This window comes from Aspergillus candidus (assembly GCF_002847045.1).
Source record: "Aspergillus candidus strain CBS 102.13 unplaced genomic scaffold BDW47scaffold_4, whole genome shotgun sequence".
NCBI classification, from domain to species: Eukaryota; Fungi; Ascomycota; class Eurotiomycetes; order Eurotiales; family Aspergillaceae; genus Aspergillus; species Aspergillus candidus.
The window spans coordinates 504,673-523,464 of NW_020194009.1; the positions used below are offsets into that span (position 1 = coordinate 504,673).

The following is an 18,792-nucleotide window of genomic DNA, read 5'->3' on the forward strand; positions in this document are numbered from 1 at the left end:
AAGATTGCTTAGAATACAAAAAGAACTATATACTCGATTTTTTTTAATAATAATATCAATCAATAAGAAATTTATATCAATACAAATAAAAGGTAAGATTAGATCTCTCTAGTAGCAGGAAGTAGTGTTGTCTTCGGGGCGGGTTGGGCCGGATTGTAGGGGGCGCTGCCGCTATTCGCCTCATTTCCCTCGGTAACCTCCAAGGGAGGAGCGGGACTGAGGTAAGCGGCGGCCCCTATGCCACAGGCGATAGACAAAGTCGCTATATGGCATTAGCGGTATATCTAGGAATGAGGGTGAGCTCGAGGAAAAGGCATACCCTGAACACACTGTAATTCAAAGTAACCAAATCTCTCCACCATGAATCCTCCTAAGACGGGCCGAACTATCAGACCCATTGTCCAACTCATGCTAGTGATGGCGACAGCCCGAGAGTAGCCTCCATACTTTCCAAAAATGCCCGGGTGACTTTTTTCTAGCTTATCAACCGCTTCTAAGGAGTAGCACAAGCTTCGATTAACACTATGGTTTTGGAGCCCAAGGAGGTCGCAGGTAACTCACCAGTCACCTCCATTGCCCCTACTCCACTTCAGCAAAGATATAAGACACCCAGCCGTGACCAAGGAGCAAACATAAGTGACCTTGCCTTTATTTCCTCCAGCAAACCACGGAAAGCGCTCGTCACCCGCTGTTCCTGAGAGTAGGGAAAAGGGTGCCGTGGAGAAGAAAGCAATTGTTGTTGGGATTCGCGATCCCCAGCGGTCTTTCCAGTATCCAATTAGGGGTGCCAGGACCATTACCGGACATTGAACAGCAGCAAGAAGGAGACCAAGCACACTTTGTGCCATTGCCACAGATCAACCCCCCAAGAGGTTGCGGCAGACCGATATCCCACGATACTTCCCACACATCGCGGTTATGCCTCTCCAGAAGCCCCGCATAGACCTCGCTGCTACATCGGTAACCCAAATCTGTAGTCAATTGGATGAACGCGTCGGTAGCATTAGGCGCATGGATCAATGACCGGTGGAACACTAACTCCGGGGTATTCAAAACTTGCCTGGTGCGCTCCTCACCAAAAAAGAATGTGGTCAGAAACTCAACCGCTGTGGAGTAACTAATCGGTCCGCTTGCGGCACCCCTGAAACTCATCAAAATCACCTGAAACGAGATCCAAACAACAGGAGATGTAGGAGTCAGCCCGTGGTACTGCACAGGTGCGAGGTGATTCTGCTGTTGATAGCGACCGCCAAGAAAGCTATTCATCTCGTCCATTCTTGGCATTGCTTGTCTCGCCAAGGTCGCCCATGCGAGTGTCGCGGCCCTGGACAACCCTAATTTATTCCCCTTTGTTTTCAATGGAGTCGCGGTGTTCAATTATCCCAACTGGAACACGCAGCAGCCCCGAGATGCCACCATGGAAGGCGAGAACTTCTTCTGCTATGCTACCGAGAAGGGCTATTTGAGCTTCGGCTGGCATGGACTCCGAACCCCTGCGGCATACATCTCTTTACAATGAAGTCACACTCAAAGGATTGGGTCATTGAAAACCATCAGGTGGCTAGGTGCCTCGCCAGAGACCGACTACTCTCATAGTCGTCCCGATTCACCCGACTACGTCTGGTATGAATACTCGGAGAAAATCGAGTGCACCGAGATGGGCTGCAAGACGCATGTCGTCAATTACTGGGCGGTCAAAGATACTCTGAAATTCGAGACGGACTACGTCTTCGGTGATGCCAACCTCGCGCTCTCAGAGGTAGGTACTCTGAGTACATTCTACCGCGATGAGGAGCGGGGACCATCAGCAGTGGGCACCAGACATGTCCTCTCCTCTACATCATCCACCGCATCGGACTGCTGTAAAGCACTGAAGATATTGCGCGAGGTCAAGGATAGATTCAATATTAAGCTAAGCTTTGATTTCGAGGATATCTGTCCGCCGCGGGAGACGGTCAAAAAGCCATGGTGGAGCTGGGGTCCGAGTCCAATGGCTGGGGGATGCGATAGCGAAGGCGACTTTCACAACGACCTTCGCTAAGGCCATTGTTTGAAGCTGCCTTTTTATAGCCCAGCCAATGATAAGCAGTTGATTGAGTTGGGTTATCTCAAGGTTGATTAAGATAAATTAGATGTGGCGGGAAGACCACATTTGTGAATCATTTATATCTAATTAATTCCATTACCAAGATATTGTATACGGTAAATTAGATAGCCCCATTAGCTTGTTATCTGTCGATCTGACTGTGGCCAGTGCCAAGGTAATTCGATTCAACATCACATGTCTTCCCAATTCGAAACTAGGAACAGTGTGTGACTTTACTACTAGGGGTAATGTAACAGTTCAAAGACCCATGGATCATACATGATAGCTGAAATCCCTCCCCTGGATGATCATGAACGGCATATAGATGGAAGACGGAAAGAACAATAGAATATATGTTTTCATATTCATTAGTATTTTGTTCATGTATTTTCGTACACTCTATTCCAAGACAGAAATATTGATTGAAGTGTCGCATAGAACAAATATAATGGTTTGAAGCAAACCGCGCAAATTTCTATTGAACCCAATGTGGAAGTTGCGTCCAAATCGGAGTGTCATCATACGAGTGGCAATGCTGCTAGTTTGGATGTCAGCAGTTGATATCAGCAAGTCTTTTGTGTGGACTGATCAGCTGGACACTCCAATTGGCAAGTGGCAGGTCTTGGTACAATATTGGTAAGGTAAGCTGAGCTTGAAAATACTGTTAGCATCCCTAAACATCGGGGGTAGTCAGTATGCTTCACAGATCCTTGCTTAGGACCTGATCACAGAGTAGATCACGGATGTTTCTGTATATGTCGAGATTGTAGCCATTACGTATGTTTTACAATTTGACAAGGCTTTTGAGCCCACTGCGTTCCTATGACTCGGTCTAGAATGCCCACAACTCAAGATATATCAACATGCAACTCGCGTATCTAAGGACGAATTGGGAATGTGGTCATACGCCAAGAAAGTGCGAGGCTATACATCGGACATGTCAAGGCAGAATTGATATTTCTCGCTGTCTAGCAGCAAAAACCGTGTAGATCCAATCCAATTTGGTCCTTGGATGAGTGGGGGAGCAATATCATTGCTGATCTGGCCCCAAAATACATGCGGGGTTGTTAGATCCATTGTGGTTAGTGATGGTTTTATATTCAACCAGGATTGACTTCCTGGACAAGGACATGACACTGCCCTTCACTTTTTCACCCACCATATACCCACATAATAATATACAGGAGAATAGCTATATCATGACCTTAACTGTAAGATCACCGTATTCTAGGCCTATCTTCACCAAGGACACGGCGGAGCCATTCAAATATTTGCTAGGACAAGAGAACAGTCGGTATGGAACAGGAAAATGTAGTTGAAATCCATATAACCAACGGATACTCACTCCATAGACTCTACGCGATTGCTTTTGATGAGTCTGCACGGTCGCTGGGTAGGACACTGGATAGGCGTCTTGATAAAGCTCTTGACAGAACTCCCAATAGTATACATACAGAGAATGTGTTGAAAAGATAAGCTGAGCGGGTATAAAAGGAGTTGATACCGGCTCAACATGTGCCCAGATCCTACTCATACTAGCTCAGTTTCTGACCCTACCGGCTCAGCTGTGATCCCATTTGCACAGCCAGGAGACTTGGATCATGATCCTGTAGAAGTTATTAGCAGTGTAGACAGAGAAAGCCTTGCAAAGTGATCCTGCAGATTGCACGCGATTGTCTATAAAAGCCCTTTCCTCTCATTCATTCAGATTGCAGTCCGAACATTTCCTTTTATCTCAGCATTGAAGCTCCATATCAAGCCTGCCATCCCATCAACGTCTTCAGATAAGACTTTATAAGCATCAGCTCGTTGAAAATGCAGATCTCCAACATTATTCTCGCCTTTATGACCGGCGCAGCCGTTGTTATAGCGGCCCCGGCCCCTGGAGGCAATGACAGCCTCGAAGCTCGGGCGAGATGTCCCAACGGATGGGCACAGTGCGGTGTAAGTCATGCTCTTCATACATGAGATAATAGCCTGAATGAACGGTCTATGCTCAACCATCACGTCAACTGGAGGAAAATATATTTAACAACGATGAACAGAAGTGTAATGGTACCTCTTGCAAGGTACTGGGTTCAAATCGGTAAGTTTAGCCCATACGGACTTGACTTTTCGGACGCTATGAACGACTAACACGGTATAAATTAAGGAAATGTGCCACTGGAAGTGTAAGATGAACAATGTCCCTTGCATATGTTTTCTAGAGGAAGTTGTGGGTACTGACTGGGTTTAGTGCACCGTCCAGAGCGGCGCAGGAGACGGGACACCATGCGGGAGTTATGGAATTATCGATGTTGAGATGCAATGCCCTGGCAATAAATGAAGCCCATTTGAGAGAAACAAGGGCATTGATAGGGGTTGGACTGTGGGAGTTGTTTTGGATTTTCTTGTCAATTTGTCGCGTGCTTGCAGGGAGATGGAGAATCATATACAACAATGATGGGGAGATGACTATTATTTCGGATATTCTTCCTGTGATATTGAAATTTCAACAATTTCATTCGAGACAACCATCGCAGATTTTTGTAAGGATTGTGATAAGAGGAGGAATGGTGATATTGTTATGTCTCATATCTGCCAAGACCATAAGCACAGCCTGTTTCAAGAATGTGTTCCTTGACCCCTCCCCTTCCTGGTTGATCCAGGCGCTAAACAAGGCACCACCAGGCTCCAGCCTATAAATATCCTGGATAGCCTCATGTCTAGCCGGATCTAGACAAGCCTTATCGACTAAATTCTCTCTCGCCTCCCATATATAAGTAACATGCGCCTCAGCCTCTTTGTTTTTTCTTTCTCCAACATCCACCATCACCATCACCATCACCATGGGCAAACAGATCCTCTCCCCCGAGAATGACCTCCCCCCGGCCTATTCCCCACCCACCGTTCCCGCCCAGACTCAATCTCAAAATGAGGACGATCTCCTTCGCCCCACAGCCAGCTACGACTCCATTCTCGGCGGCAGACCCTACCACAGTCTCTCCAGCGCCACCCGTGCCACGTCCACCGTGACCTTATGGCCCGAATATTCGCAGGATGCTTCAGTTCTAGCGGATTTCGTCACGGAACACACCGAGCTGCCCCCACGGCCCCACATCTCCATCCACGGCGAACACTCCGACAGCGGCGGCTCCAAGAACAACAAATCCAAAGTCGTCGACTTCGACTTCCAGATCGACCTCACCCGCTCCGTCATCCGCCACGGCGACTCCGCCTCCCGCTGGACCTACACCTCCTGCATCTCCGACAACGACGGCCAAAAAGCCTACCGTGGCGGGCGCTGGCGCTCGTCCGGCCCGTCCGCCCCCAGCGGCCGCATCGCCCTCCCAACAGACGATACCGAGCTCCCCGCCGACACGGACCTCGAGTCCGGCAACAACGACACAGAGACAACAAGCGAGGCGGAGATCAAAATGTGGAGCGCGCGGTTCTGCAACGACCCCGCGAGCGTCAAATCCTTCACCTTCACCCGCAGCGTCAACGACTTCGACTATGAAGTTCTGCGTCGCGAGCTAACCGGGCACCTGCGCAGTCTGAACTACGAGGGCACGATAACGATCGAGCCTGTATTGCTCGGGTCCCGCGTGACGGTGTACTCGCCGCACTGGATCAACAAGCTGCGCAACAACGCCTTCGCCTTCTGGGCGTGCATCATCCTGCAGCTGTGGATCTTGACGTGGCCTGTGATTTGGCTGCTCGAGAAGCGGTACGAGGTCGTCCGGACGCAGTGGCTCTTTTCTCGCACGTCTTTCGAGCACACCGGCGAGCGGATCAGTGAGCACAGCGTGAGGGTGATCCGTCACACGGAGTATGCTGCTGGGAAAGATGAGATGGGTGTTGCGGAGATGTGGGCGCCCGTCGTGCGCCAGGCGGCGTGGGAGAAGAAGTTGGGTGGGTGTACGTTGGTGAAGGATGAGATTTCAGCGCTGAAGGCGAGGGATGAGGAGAGGAGGGCGCGTGCGCAGACTGGGGGGAACGAGTGGGTGGAGCGCACGCAGGCGGTTATGGGTGTTGCTCGGGGGTTGATGGGTGTTCCGGGCGGTAGTACTACTACTGGGGGACGGGGCGGGTGGGGAAGGGATCGGAATAACTCGCGTAATGGGGCGTTGACTGTTTCGACGGGCAATTCAACGTGGAGTATCAATGTCTAATCTGTGAATCTTCCTTTGTGTGATGGTACTTGACCCGAGCATCAAGATTGGATATGGTGGGTTTTTTGTGGAAAGTTTGGGGACATTCCTCATATAGTCTATTGAGAATGGTGTTTCTACCACACTTGCCATGATATAGTCCCAACATATGAACGCAATTAATAGAAAAGACTTGTGGATGAAATCAACGTGGATGGAACCTCTCATGTTGTACCTCATGTCTTCTCTTCTCTTCTCTACCTACACCACAAATAATGTACTAGTCCTACTTACAACATAAACAAATCCTCCCACACCGAGTCTACGATCCTCAAGCGAGAAAACATCAGATTATTATCCTCGCCCAAGCCACAGACAAACCGGTTTCATGATTAAAAATATTGAATACACACCCCACCTCATGATTGTCGGTCTTGGGGATTGATAGCGGTCGGATTATGCTCTTTTGCATTCCATGTCAGCCTTAATACCACACACAGATGAGTATGTGTTGCGTCTTTCCAAAAACAGCTACTGTACGGCAGATTGTTTCCTATCAGTGGACGACCTCTCGATGCACTTAGCCACAACCCCGGTCTTACATCGTGCCCTGACAACCAATTCTAATCGTTGAAACTTCATCATTGATACTATAGTGCTTGGTTCTATCTTGCTCCTTCTGATATCGTTTCATATGATTACGGATGAGCTGGTCCTTCACTCCGTGTCATTTGTCGGCACGGTGACTTTCATTGGAGTTTATACTATCCGGCTATTCAATAGCCGGACGCTGCCGGACTCACCTGCCCGGCGACAGACGTGGGGAATGGCTAGATTTGGAATGGGTTGGTAATCCGATTGTACGATAGCATTTCATACAACTAACTGGTGTGAATAGAAATTTCAAATCTTGGATATTGCCTTTGGCTGGCTGATCAGTTGGCCTGCAGCTTTTTAACTAGGACGAGAGAAGCAATAGGTCTTCCCCGGGCTTTTGTATTGGAGCTTCACGGATGATATGTTTCGTAACACTTACGCGCCACGTTTTTCTGTCATAACACTAATTCATCGCGATAGGTGCATATATGTACTGGAACAGGGGCATATATCTTTATCGCTGTTATAGATCTCCTGATCTCAGTTGAAGATAAAGGAGAAACCAAGCAGTCATTCGTCTGGTCTACTTCCTGGGCGTCGACGTCAACTTCTGCAGGATATGAATCGTCTGTTGTCAAGGAGCTCAGCGAGAAACAAGAGTAAATTGCGGGCATGTTTGTTTATTCGAGATGGAAGGAAATGAGGCCGGACGATTCCTGATAGCTTGTTGTTTATTTCGAAACCAGGTATGGATTTAGTTTATTCAACCTTGTGGGATGAGCATTTAGTAACTCAATTGACTGGTAGAATTTTGAGAAATTTCCTGACTCTCACTCAAGACCAGAGCTCATTCTTGTGTTAACCTTAATGGGTCAGCTCCACTGGGGAATGGGATCCACTCTTACCGCCCGCGCTAAGGGACTCCGCCCATCTGGTTGGAAGCGGACCTGGCCGGAAGCGGGGGGAAACGAGGAGATCTGGCTGCCGATCATTCTATAGTGCGTAGCTGTGTGTGGGTGTGGATGGAGTTTTGATGCAGATTCAGATTCGTATCTGCGAATGTGCGGGGAAGGACATTTCTGACTGATTCTGGTGTCAGAATTTCTTAGTAACTCTATCTACGCAACTCTGCCTTGTTTGAAGTCCACTCATTTCAGATGTCACGTGTGAAGTGGCCACATGTAACCTACAGTTGTCGTGTTACTTTGACCAGGCTCAAGGCTTTCCGTTGTAATTTGAATGAGATTACCGTTTGGAACATACTTCCGAGGGGCCCTGAGATGATTGTCGGTGTTCGTGTTCAGCGGGAGATGCTTGACATTTCGATGCAGGTGTAGACCAACAGTTGATCGGTCGGTGAATGAGGTGGTGAGAATACTTCAAAGGTTGCACATCTAGCTGGGCTCTTGGCTGTTAATATCTTTATATCTTCAGTGCGTTATTGGATGCCATTTCATGGCCTCTTTTCTTTCGTCCCATATGTTTACATGAGCTGGGAGGGTCGCCCTCCAGGGTGTGTTTTGGACTTCCCGACACAAACGTTTCTATTCCGGAGCCCAGTGTCGTCATAGGTGACATACCAGCAGCTCTATAGAAAACGGGACTGATTCTTTTTGAATTTCGCGGAGATTCTTTTGTTGTGTATGAAGTGTTCGTTATAGATCTAGCATTTCGGCCGAACTCTCATTGCAACAGTTGCAAGGATCCATCGACCCAGCGGGATTTCCGATTGGCCGAGCCGCGATGGAGCATGTCCCTGAATATGTTCGTAACAGGTGGTAGAGTACCTCAATTTCCACTCATAATACTTCTTGAGTACCAACTGCAATGGTCCTCGAGCAGAACGAATTCCACAATTGAGTCAATTAAACGTAGTATGTCCCGAAAGAGCGGAGAACATCTCCAACCCATACGTAATCTTCACGGTCGAGCCCCTCTTCATCCACTTTCCAGGGTATTATTCGAGGTATCGTGGATCTTCAGCCCACTGCCAATGAATTGATCGTCGGCAAGTGTGGTTGTTGCGTTCCGAGTTTAGCGAAGCAACGGCCGTAATCCATCCCGAGCTTCCGCCGTGCAGTGACATCAGATGAAGTGCAAAGGCGATGCTCATTGATACTCCATCGTTCTAGGCATTGAATTCGCCGGATCGAGCGAGATAGACTTGCCACGAAGGTATAAATACCAGCCCAGCAGCCCGTTCACCTCAACTCAATCGGCAAGAATCTTCCAAGTCGAATACGACTAGAAGTCGACCTGCACTCTACACTCTCCCATTTGTTGATACCGTCTTTCATAATGCGTGTGGCCATCTGGTGCGCGGCCCTCCTTGCCGCGCGAGCGGCTTCGCAATCGTCCACAAATTGTGGAACAGAAGAGCAGTGCGACAAGATGTGCGAGGAGGAGTGGGGAAAAGGATGGCTTTGCAAGCAATACATCGCCGACTCCCAGGAGTGCAGGGGGTGTGCGAACTTCAGATGCATGACGCGAAAGGAAACCCCGTACCGGGACCCTCTCACAGGCATCATGGAATGCTGCCCGGCCGACACCCACTTTGAATACAGCGAGAAAGTAAAGAAGGGCATGTGCTGCGGCGACAACAAGTTCCTCAGCGTGAATGCCACCTTCAACGCCGTCGACTGCTGCCCGAAAGGAGAACCCAAGCACGACTTGTTCGTCGACCCCAACTCCGGCAAGTCCTCCTGCTGCGAGGCCACTGCCATTGGCTTCTGGGATGGGGTGTGTCACATGCCGGACCCCAAGCCGAGCCCCAGCCCTAGCCCTTGTCCCTGCCCCGGCCCCGGCCCAGGACCCAACCCAGACCCCAAGCCGAGTCCTGGCCCATGCCCCGGCCCCGGCCCACGTCCCAGTCCAGGACCCAACCCACCCAAGCCGGATCCCAAAGAGTGCGCACGCCAGGTCTGCCCTCCGGATGAACACGACATGGGCATCGAGTACGGCAAATGTTACCGTTTGATCAGCGCCCTCACGGGCTTCCCGCTGGCCCTGTACGACAACAAGGATTACCGCATCGCCAAGTCCGACCAGTCTCCTGTGTGGCAGTTCCGCGTGTGCCACAGCACCACCGACTGCTCACCAGGCGGAACCGTCAAGTCCGATGGGAAGTTTGTGCTCCATGACGTGATCGGGTGGCTCAATTGGAAGGACAACGGCCCATGGTTCGTTTGCACCGGAGGTCATTACCAACCGTGCAAGGACGCAAAACATGTCAAATTCTTCACCGCGAAGAAATGGTGCACATCGGAAGGTTGTGGCATTTGCCTTGCAGCGGATTCCCAGGGTATCCGTGGTGTTTGCCCGGGCCAACAAGCCGTGGGTGATAGCGACAATCCTCGCCAGTGCATTCCGTTCAAGGTGGAGGAAGTACCCTGTCTGTACAAGAACAACTTGCCTCAGCCCAAACTGAAATCGTTTGGAGAGTCTGATGAGTGGCAGTATGACCATGAGCTGTGAGAAGATGATCGTTTGGACAGCCAAAACAATACATCATGGGGTCACCTATGAAAGTCGTGTCCTATGTATAGACAAGACCTATTGTTAGAATGAGCAATTTGAACCCCACAGCATGGAGTCTATTCATCGGACATCCATATTAGCTATTGTGTTCCAGGAAAAGGATCGAAGTAGCAGTAGTTATTTCCCCCCAGGAGACGGACTTACGGAGAATTTTATCTCCAGCGGGTGTGCTCAGGCATCCCCCGCTAATCCCCATTGAGCCCGTCCGGCGGTTCCCCACCATTCCTGATTCTTTCTCCATCGAACAACCCGTATATAGCTTTCGTCCTTCCCTCCTGGCTGTCGCTTTGATGATCTTCCTTACGTCCGGTCTTATGGTCTATTTTCTGACATCTACCCTGGTCCATCATTGGATAAACTCCTCTGCCGAAGACAGCCTTCCCTGTGCGACACGGACTACGGCTTGAATTGCTACGGTTCTAGACCCGCGGTCGGTCTGGCGCATTAATCGGTCGTCCTATATCGTCGATACTGCTTCGTAGTCTCGCTCATTCGTTGGTGTTCTCTATTTTATTCGATTCACCTATCTCTCTTCTTTTCGCCGCGAAATCCTGCCAATGCCGACCTGAAATGGATTTAACCCAGCCCGGGGACGAACCCGCCGGCGTTACTGCCGAAAGCCCCACGGACGACTCTCCGAGCGCGGTCGGCAAGCGACGGTGGAGGCGCAATCGAATTGCCTGTGATTCCTGCCACTCGCGACGGGTAAGATGCGATCGCGCTTTCCCGTGTTCTCGGTGCCTTCGAAGCGATGTTCACTGCCAGTTTACTCGCGAACGTCGCAAGCGCGGACGTATTGCACGGCCGAAGATAGCACAGACAGAGGTGAGAGTGGAAAAGGCGCCACCTCCAGAGCCTTCCGCGGCTCCGATGAGAAATGATAGGATACCGGCAGTTGTCGGTGCCGACGCGGTGGCTACACCGGCAGCGAATGTAAACTCCCCGTCGCTGAGCTTCCATCATCGCTCGCCCGTCACGAACGATGTGACCATGTCTGTCCAGAGCGTCGACGAGCGACGCTCCCAGGCAAGCACGTCCTTACCTTCCACTCGGCCTAGAGTGCGTGGTAATGTGACGGAGGAATGGCTGTCCGGGGCTCATGTATCTCCTGGAGCCTACGAAGATTTGAGAGCTTCGGGGCTTCTGGACGACGCGCCGCACCGAGTGCTGGAGATGTGGAATGGGGTCGATCTGGCAGCCGGCGGCGCTCCCACTTCGAACAAATCAAAGACGAGTCAGTCGGCGGGAGGGCAGGCCACCTCCCTCAAGTACCCTGTGCTGCAGCCCCTCATGCCCTACGTGGAGGCGAACCTGCCCCGGCGGTTAGTGTTCGACCTCCTCGAACTTTATTTTACCAGCGCGTTTTCAACCTACATGCACCCCGTGTGCCACCATATACACTGTTATGTGCTACGAAAGGCGTCTTTTCTGACTCGCGAAAATTATCGCGCCAGCAGTCCAGCGCTCCTGGCGAGTATGCTCTGGGTGGCCGCGCTCGACGATCGGGCCTTCGCGCTCCCGATTTCCCCTCCGCAACGCAAGAAAATATGCCAGTTCCTCTGCGCGCTGACGATCCATTTGCTCCGGCCGTTGATTCACGTCTCCTTCAAGGATCAGGCCGGAAATAGCACGAGTACTCCGGGTGCTGCTGCGGGAGTGGCGCCGGAAGGCCCGCCTCCCACCGTGCACCACTCGTTCGAAGGCCGTGGTGATGACTGGGGCTTAGTTGGTCCCGCCGGCTCTCTAGACGATGTGATTACCTATGTTCATGTGGCATCGATCATCTCATCGAGCGAACAAAAGGCAGCCAGCATGCGCTGGTGAGTACGACCCAGCGTTTCGTCTTGACGGTTAGACTAACGGGAATAGGTGGCATGCGGCCTTCACGTTGGCTCGGGAGCTCAAACTCAACCAGGAGATTGATGTCATGCCCAGTGTTGACAACCACCCCGAGGACTCCAGCCCGTCGGTCGATTATTCGCTCTCTGGATGGGACGGGGTCGATACCGGTCCCTTTTTCGACCATGCCAACCCAGCCCGATCGTGCCTTAACTGCGTGTGCGACCGCACCACTGCGTCCGGTGCGACCATCAACGAGGAATACCGCGAGGAGCGTCGTCGGGCATGGTGGCTTTTATACATAATGGACCGCCATCTAGCTTTGTGTTATAATCGACCACTGGCTCTGCTAGACGCCGAGAGCGAGGACCTCCTCCTGCCGCTCGACGAAGGGTCATGGCAGGCGGGAAACATCCACAGCAACAGTCCCAAACCGGACGGACCGCAGTGTGCGCTTTCAGGCGTCAAAAACAGGCGTCGCGTGTTCCCCAACTTCATCTGCCACGACCACTCGATCTTCGGATTTTTCCTGCCTCTGATGACAATCACCGGAGAACTGATCGACCTCAACCAAGCGCGCAACCACCCAATGCTCGGCGTCCGCCTACACGGCAAAGACGCCTGGGACGTGCACCTCAACGAAGTCCTGGGCCAGCTCGAGATCTACAAAGCAAGTCTGACCACCTTCGCAGCCACCACAGTCGATACCTCAACCTTACTCCCAGCCACATACCCCACATCCAAGCCAGACGCCCTGCCAGTCGACCCAGCCCTGGCGCAGGCCTACTCCTGGCACACGCAAACCGTCATCTCCTACGCCTCATACCTAGTCCACGTCCTCCACATCCTCCTCGTCGGCAAATGGGACCCCGTCTCCCTAATCGAAGACAAAGACTTCTGGACCTCCTCTCCAGCCTTCGCATCCACAATCTCACACGCGCTCGACGCAGCCGACTCCGTCGACCAGATCCTCCGCTACGATCCAGACATCAGCTTCATGCCGTATTTCTTTGGCATCCAACTCCTCCAAGGCAGCTTTCTCCTCCTCCTAATCGTCGAGCGTCTCCAAAAGGAAGCAGGCGAGGGCATCCTCAACGCATGCGAGGTCATGATCCGCGCGACTGAATCGTGCGTCGTCACGCTTAACACAGAGTACCAGCGCAATTTCCGCCAAGTCATGCGCAGTGCCGTCGCCCAGGCGCGCGGTCGGCCTGTCAATCACAGCGAGATTCGCCATCGTCGCAAGGCTGTTCTTGCTCTGTACCGATGGACGCGAAAAGGGACGGGACTGGCGCTTTGACTTGTCCCCGCCGGACTGGATATATCGCCTCGGTATAACTTGTATATTAGTGTATTATAATCAACATGATCCGAAGTTACCCTGCACTACGAAGTATAACATAGACACTAACACCCCAAGCGAGCACAGCATGACCAAAACAAGCAGTAGTATATTAACCAAGGAGTCCAGATCAACGAACCTGACACACCGATCGATTTATCTACGAACTAGCGGCATACATGCTCCTCCTATCACCCCGCATAAACCGAAATTAAACCACACGTCGGCAGATGAGGATAGCCGATCTACCTTTTTCCCCCACTAACCTCAGATCAGGGTTTGGTTTGATTCTCAAACTTCGCTTACGAAAAGTAAGCCTGTTTGACAGCCTTGTGGCTCGTGAATATACTTAACTGAAACACCTCGCCTCTCGCCTGCCAAGATTGAACCCTTGTATAGCTTCTCCGCGTTCGCCGATCGGGGGCGAACTGCTGTATCCTAGTAGAATAGGTATCTTGTAGATGGGTAATTTACCCTTTTAGACGTGTCTACGCTTGGGTTTGTATTGGTTTGGTGTTGGTTGTTTTAGGAAGAGTTATAAATGGATGTTTCGATGTATGCAGTGACTATCGAAGAAGATGACCACTCGATTAAAAGGATAAGGTTTGGCAATTTGGTCAGGAATGATATGACTGATATTTTAGTATCATACATCCGACCTCAACATTCCGTGTCATCAGTATGTCGACATCCTACCGTCACTGTAGAATCACGTGATGGCACTTGGTGTTGGTAGATCTTTCCGTGTCTGGTTGGGTCCTGCCTCCCGTCTCAGTCCATCTCTCACTTCTGCCCCACCTCTCACTTCCGCCCCACCTCTCACCACGAATCAGTTTACTGTTTACTAGGTAACTAGATATTACTTGCGAGGAAACCATCTATCAGTACCCATATTGATATCCAAACATCTTGTTGATGAAGATGTTGCCTGGTGTCTTATACAGCTGCTTTCAAATCACCAGCAACCCCAGTGACCAGCCCTGCTCGGAGAGAGAAGAGGAGATTTTAAGTAATGAAGCCAATCCCCAGCTTATGATACCAGTCTATTAACATTTTCCAGCAAGACTTTATCAAATTAGGAGCACGATTCTCAGAATGCTGGGTTTACTAGAGCGACCCATTCCTGCGAACCATAAAAGAATTCGATGGCAAGATGTGAGTCTTTCTACTGTAACTTTTTATCAGGAATTCGAAGACTAATTTATATGTGGTATAAAGTCAAGCGGCAGATGGCTCTATGACGACTATGTGGAACTCGAACCGGGTGCCTTGGATGCTTTGAAAGAGCGCCTAGATCAATCGACATATGACAGGAATGATGCCCCTGGGGGCATCGGGCGCTACGTACTTTCTCACATTTCCAATATTTTCCGCCACAATTTCGGTCTAGTCTCATCCCAAGCCTCATATCCTCGAGGCACTGTCGATGAGCTGGACAACACTGGCGGAAATTTCGGGGTTCAAGATGTTACTCTCGACATGGAGCCTGCTGGATCGCCAAATAGCATTCTTCACCTGTTCATGTGCCTGGAAAGGGGGTGGTACCATGTCCAACTTCACCAAGAGGCTCTACCACTTGTCATGGATAACAGACAGTTGTTTCAAGCTTTGCAACGCATTTATGACGGGCATAAAACGGGATTCGGCTCATTCTGGTATCTGAGACGAGTCGTCAGCATCCGGTTTGTCAAAGTGAGTTGAATCATTGACAGCGTTTCTGTTTCACAACACTGATTATCTTAACAATAAGTTTCTGTATTGTGACGATGGGTGTCTTGACATCCGAGACCACGGGGAGATCTGCGAAATCGGAATACCCTGTAGATGCATACCAGCGATTGACACTGCAGACCCAAATCCAGAATATCGATACTACCCGATACCACCCAAGCTCGCGCCGCCTATCGGATCCAATCTTTTAGTGAGTATGTTTCGATATCCCGAGAAGTTGAAACCTGGCCATACGTGGGCCTTTGAGGGGCTACCCAAAAGGGCCCACGGAGCCCTCAAGCCAAAGGGTGGCCCGCCGAGAGAAGCGTGGGGGATCTACTTGACAGAAGGCTGGAATAAGTCCAAAATGTGGTTTATCGTCGGCCTCGTGGTCTTTCTTCCAAGTTTGTCGTTTGCAATATTCTGGGCGGTCTTCAAGGGTGATTTCGAGGGAGCTTTTTCAGTAGCCGGGTGGTGGGTCGCAGGAGCAGCTCTTGTCGTCAGCATTATGTAATGACGACAAGCTGGATCATGGTCAATTTGTGTTCATTAAGCTAGTTCTGCGATCAGACGCTGACCTGGTGTGGTTGGGCATTATTATGCAAAAAGCGAATCATGTTTCACTCTCCCATAATTACTAGGGCCTTTCGGGAAGTAGATATCGAAGCAACTGCTTAAGCCATAGCGAGTGGATAGACAGTAGTAAACGTCCAAGTCTCAACATAGGGACTCAGAAGCCTTGTATAGACCCACCGAAGGGTAAATCAGTAGTGGAATCCACTGTAGAAAAGGGTGCCATCCAGCCGAGTGACAAGAAAGTGCTGGGGGGGTGGAAATCGCAATAAGCTCATAGGAGGAACCATAGATCACTAGGAAGCTACTTACGCAGTACTAGTGCTGGAGCTGATCTGTGGATATTGCCTTGGCAGGTGCATCTATATCAAGCATATTATCAATTTCTTCATCTCCCTGCTTCTAACCACACGCTCATGAGATTTGGTTCTCAAAGTGCTCGGGCACTAGAGGATCAAGGCAATACTCCGAATAAGCGGGGCCAGACATAACCTTGACAAGCCCACTCGGTTCAACCCCATCTAGATGTCTTGTGTATTCGTCGATCAGAATAAAGTTGAACGGTATCTACCACTCCACCGCGCTTAGTCCTAGTCGAGCAGCTTCCCCGCGGAGTTCGATCCCGATGACCCCGGATCCCATGCCGGCACAGCTGACCAACTTGCCGAGATTACTAGGCTATAATGGGTTCGTCAATGTGTCCATGAAGAACTGGTGTCTCTTCTGGACCAGTACTTGCCTCAAGGTTGCCGGGCATACGATGGCAAACGCATTATGGTCGACTAGCTTCGTTTGAATTATATTGTTGATCACCACGTTCAGTATTTATCCCCCCGTAGAGTAATCCCTTATTAATTACAGGATGTCTATCACAATGACCAGATGCAGGTTTGCCACCTGTTAATCAAGCTGGAGATTAATGTGGACAAGGTGCTTGTTGCCGACGCCTAGATCGGGCCGAGTCATCGACGTCGGTTAATTTCTCACATGCCCAGGCGCATACAGGCGAGCATCGTGGGCAAAATCCGGGGTTCGGTTAAATTGGCGAGCTTCTCCACATGGCGCGCAGGATGCTCGTATAGGCCAGGCTTAAAGTTCGTCGCGGAAATAACCGCCCGACAAGGTAAAACACCAGTGTCATCTGATCGGTAAATATCTCACCATCACATCTGCCGACGCATCTCAATTCTCCACTCGGAGTATGTGATGCTTTGGGCGGTCGGTTGGCTTAATTTGGAGCTGCAGCTCGGATCGTCATCATATTACCCTTCGGTTGGACGGAGTGCAGAAAATACTGATGGGGATTGTTGTCGACTAGGTAGATGTTATATTTAAGACCCCTCTCCCTTCATAGCTTGGTTGAACCGCATTCAATTTTTTTCTTTCTGTGTAGATTCAACACACATACTCGCGAAATCTGCTACATGAGTCGCATCGCGCAAATCGACGCTTCCCAACAGCGCTATCATGATATTGTCCTGATACAGGAAGCAATACTCTCGCGACCTAACACCTCTAACAACACCATGAACTACACAAATCTACCATACGGTGTCCCCAACGGACACTTCCCCGACCCGATGAACGACCACACGCTCCATCTGGAGGCCGGCTTCCCGAACGATGAAGACTTTCTCAACGATGGCTTGATGAGCGGGCTGGACCTAGACGTGTTGCAATTGTTGAACTCGCAGAGCCATGGAATGGGGAAGTTACCATCAAACGAGGGCAACATATTTCCCACACTGGAGATGATGGGAGTCGCAAGTGCCGACTCGGGTAAATACCATCATCAGCAACCACCACCACCACTGTACGTAACCGCCAACTTGGTCACCAACAACACCCAGACCCCCACTAACTATTCCACAGTTTCACAGACCTCCCCACCTTTCCAAATGAGCAGGGCTTGAACGACCTACTACAATCAGCCTCCCCGCTAGCTGCCGAGCGTGCGTTGTTCATGAGCACCGCCACCAATCCTAACATCGACGGCAGCAACAACAATACGGGTAGCCCCACAGCACAAGTACAGTCGCACACGACGCTACACCACTCCCCGCCTCCTCTTCTCGCGTTTGACGATCTCGACCCCTGCAGCTCCCCCGACACAAGCCATTTCTCGTACCCTGGTTACGACGACATTTATTACGGTGTTCCCGGCGAGCCGTTTCCCATGTCGGATGTGGCCGTTGCTTCGCTTTCTAATTCCCAGTCTCTGGGTCATCCGCTACTGCCGGCTCAAAGTAATGCCAACAACAACAACAACAACAACGATAACCTTCTCGAAATGCCAGACGGAAGCACCCGTCTAACAGCGAACTGGCTCCCCGTTGACCCCGAGGTCGGGTTCACGATCGACGTCCCGCGATATGCCCGCAAAGCTGGTGCTTGATTTGGTTCATCAATCACTCACTACCCTCGGGGTATTACCATTTACGCCGATACAATTATCTCGGTTGAGAAAATCACTACTACTGCTCCCCGAAGAAGATCCCACAATCTCGGTGACGCTTGTCGTCTACTACGCTGTGCAAATGTCCAACACAACAGAGGTAAACTGAGATTTATCGTCCAAGAGTGGTAGACTGCCAAGTCCAACTCCCCGCTGAAAGCTCCAGCCTGCTTCCTTGGATTTGGTGATTAATGACCTGCAACTCGCTCCATCTGACTGTCCTGGGGTCGGTAGACGTCGATCGCATCGTTGGACATATCTACCACGTGGCTCTTCTATGCCATGGTCGCTGCGACAGAGACAGTCGGATACACTCCATTTCGCGCGCGCCGGGACACCGGTGATAGGCGGTTTGGGAGGCAGTCTAGATTTGGACACTTACCGGGAATACGGGTTGGATTGCCTAGTCAGGTCCAGATGACAGCTGGCATGGATGCTCTAAACGGTCGGGTACCGATCGACATGAGATGAAGGATTAGAGGAACGGAAACTTAGATCATGGTTTTCCCTGTACATAGCC

The 18,792-nt window shown here is 50.7% G+C and overlaps 7 protein-coding genes across 7 annotated transcripts; 5 read left to right on the forward strand and 2 right to left on the reverse strand.

Annotated features, from left to right (window-relative positions):
* Positions 1-98: 98 nt before the first annotated feature.
* BDW47DRAFT_122634 (uncharacterized protein) lies at positions 99-398 on the reverse strand (the record flags this gene model as incomplete). The annotated part of the gene is made up of 2 exons (XM_024815879.1): positions 99-262; positions 320-398. The coding sequence occupies 2 exons, from the start codon at positions 396-398 to the stop codon at positions 99-101; spliced, it is 243 nt and encodes an 80-aa protein (XP_024675604.1).
* Positions 399-1,657: 1,259 nt separating this feature from the next.
* Positions 1,658-2,041, forward strand: BDW47DRAFT_122635 (uncharacterized protein; the record flags this gene model as incomplete). The annotated part of the gene is made up of 1 exon (XM_024815880.1): positions 1,658-2,041. The coding sequence occupies one exon, from the start codon at positions 1,658-1,660 to the stop codon at positions 2,039-2,041; it is 384 nt and encodes a 127-aa protein (XP_024675605.1).
* Positions 2,042-4,739: 2,698 nt separating this feature from the next.
* BDW47DRAFT_56474 (uncharacterized protein) lies at positions 4,740-6,447 on the forward strand. The gene has a single exon (XM_024819321.1). It carries the CDS (start codon positions 4,915-4,917, stop codon positions 6,238-6,240), a length of 1,326 nt encoding a protein of 441 aa, XP_024675606.1. The 5' UTR covers positions 4,740-4,914; the 3' UTR covers positions 6,241-6,447.
* Positions 6,448-8,744: 2,297 nt separating this feature from the next.
* On the reverse strand, positions 8,745-9,014 carry BDW47DRAFT_99357 (uncharacterized protein). The gene has a single exon (XM_024820867.1). The coding sequence runs from the start codon at positions 8,927-8,929 to the stop codon at positions 8,774-8,776; it is 156 nt and encodes a 51-aa protein (XP_024675607.1). The 5' UTR covers positions 8,930-9,014; the 3' UTR covers positions 8,745-8,773.
* A 1,606-nt stretch (positions 9,015-10,620) lies between these two features.
* BDW47DRAFT_133112 (putative C6 transcription factor) lies at positions 10,621-13,492 on the forward strand (the record flags this gene model as incomplete). The annotated part of the gene is made up of 2 exons (XM_024817747.1): positions 10,621-12,173; positions 12,223-13,492. Exons 1-2 carry the CDS (start codon positions 10,924-10,926, stop codon positions 13,490-13,492), a joined length of 2,520 nt encoding a protein of 839 aa, XP_024675608.1. The 5' UTR covers positions 10,621-10,923.
* Positions 13,493-14,334: 842 nt separating this feature from the next.
* On the forward strand, positions 14,335-15,768 carry BDW47DRAFT_99361 (uncharacterized protein). The gene is made up of 4 exons (XM_024820868.1): positions 14,335-14,543; positions 14,595-14,689; positions 14,753-15,226; positions 15,285-15,768. The coding sequence occupies exons 1-4, from the start codon at positions 14,450-14,452 to the stop codon at positions 15,756-15,758; spliced, it is 1,137 nt and encodes a 378-aa protein (XP_024675609.1). The 5' UTR covers positions 14,335-14,449; the 3' UTR covers positions 15,759-15,768.
* Positions 15,769-17,343: 1,575 nt separating this feature from the next.
* BDW47DRAFT_122639 (uncharacterized protein) lies at positions 17,344-18,212 on the forward strand (the record flags this gene model as incomplete). The annotated part of the gene is made up of 2 exons (XM_024815881.1): positions 17,344-17,630; positions 17,690-18,212. 2 exons carry the CDS (start codon positions 17,344-17,346, stop codon positions 18,210-18,212), a joined length of 810 nt encoding a protein of 269 aa, XP_024675610.1.
* Between the last annotated feature and the right edge of the window lie 580 nt (positions 18,213-18,792).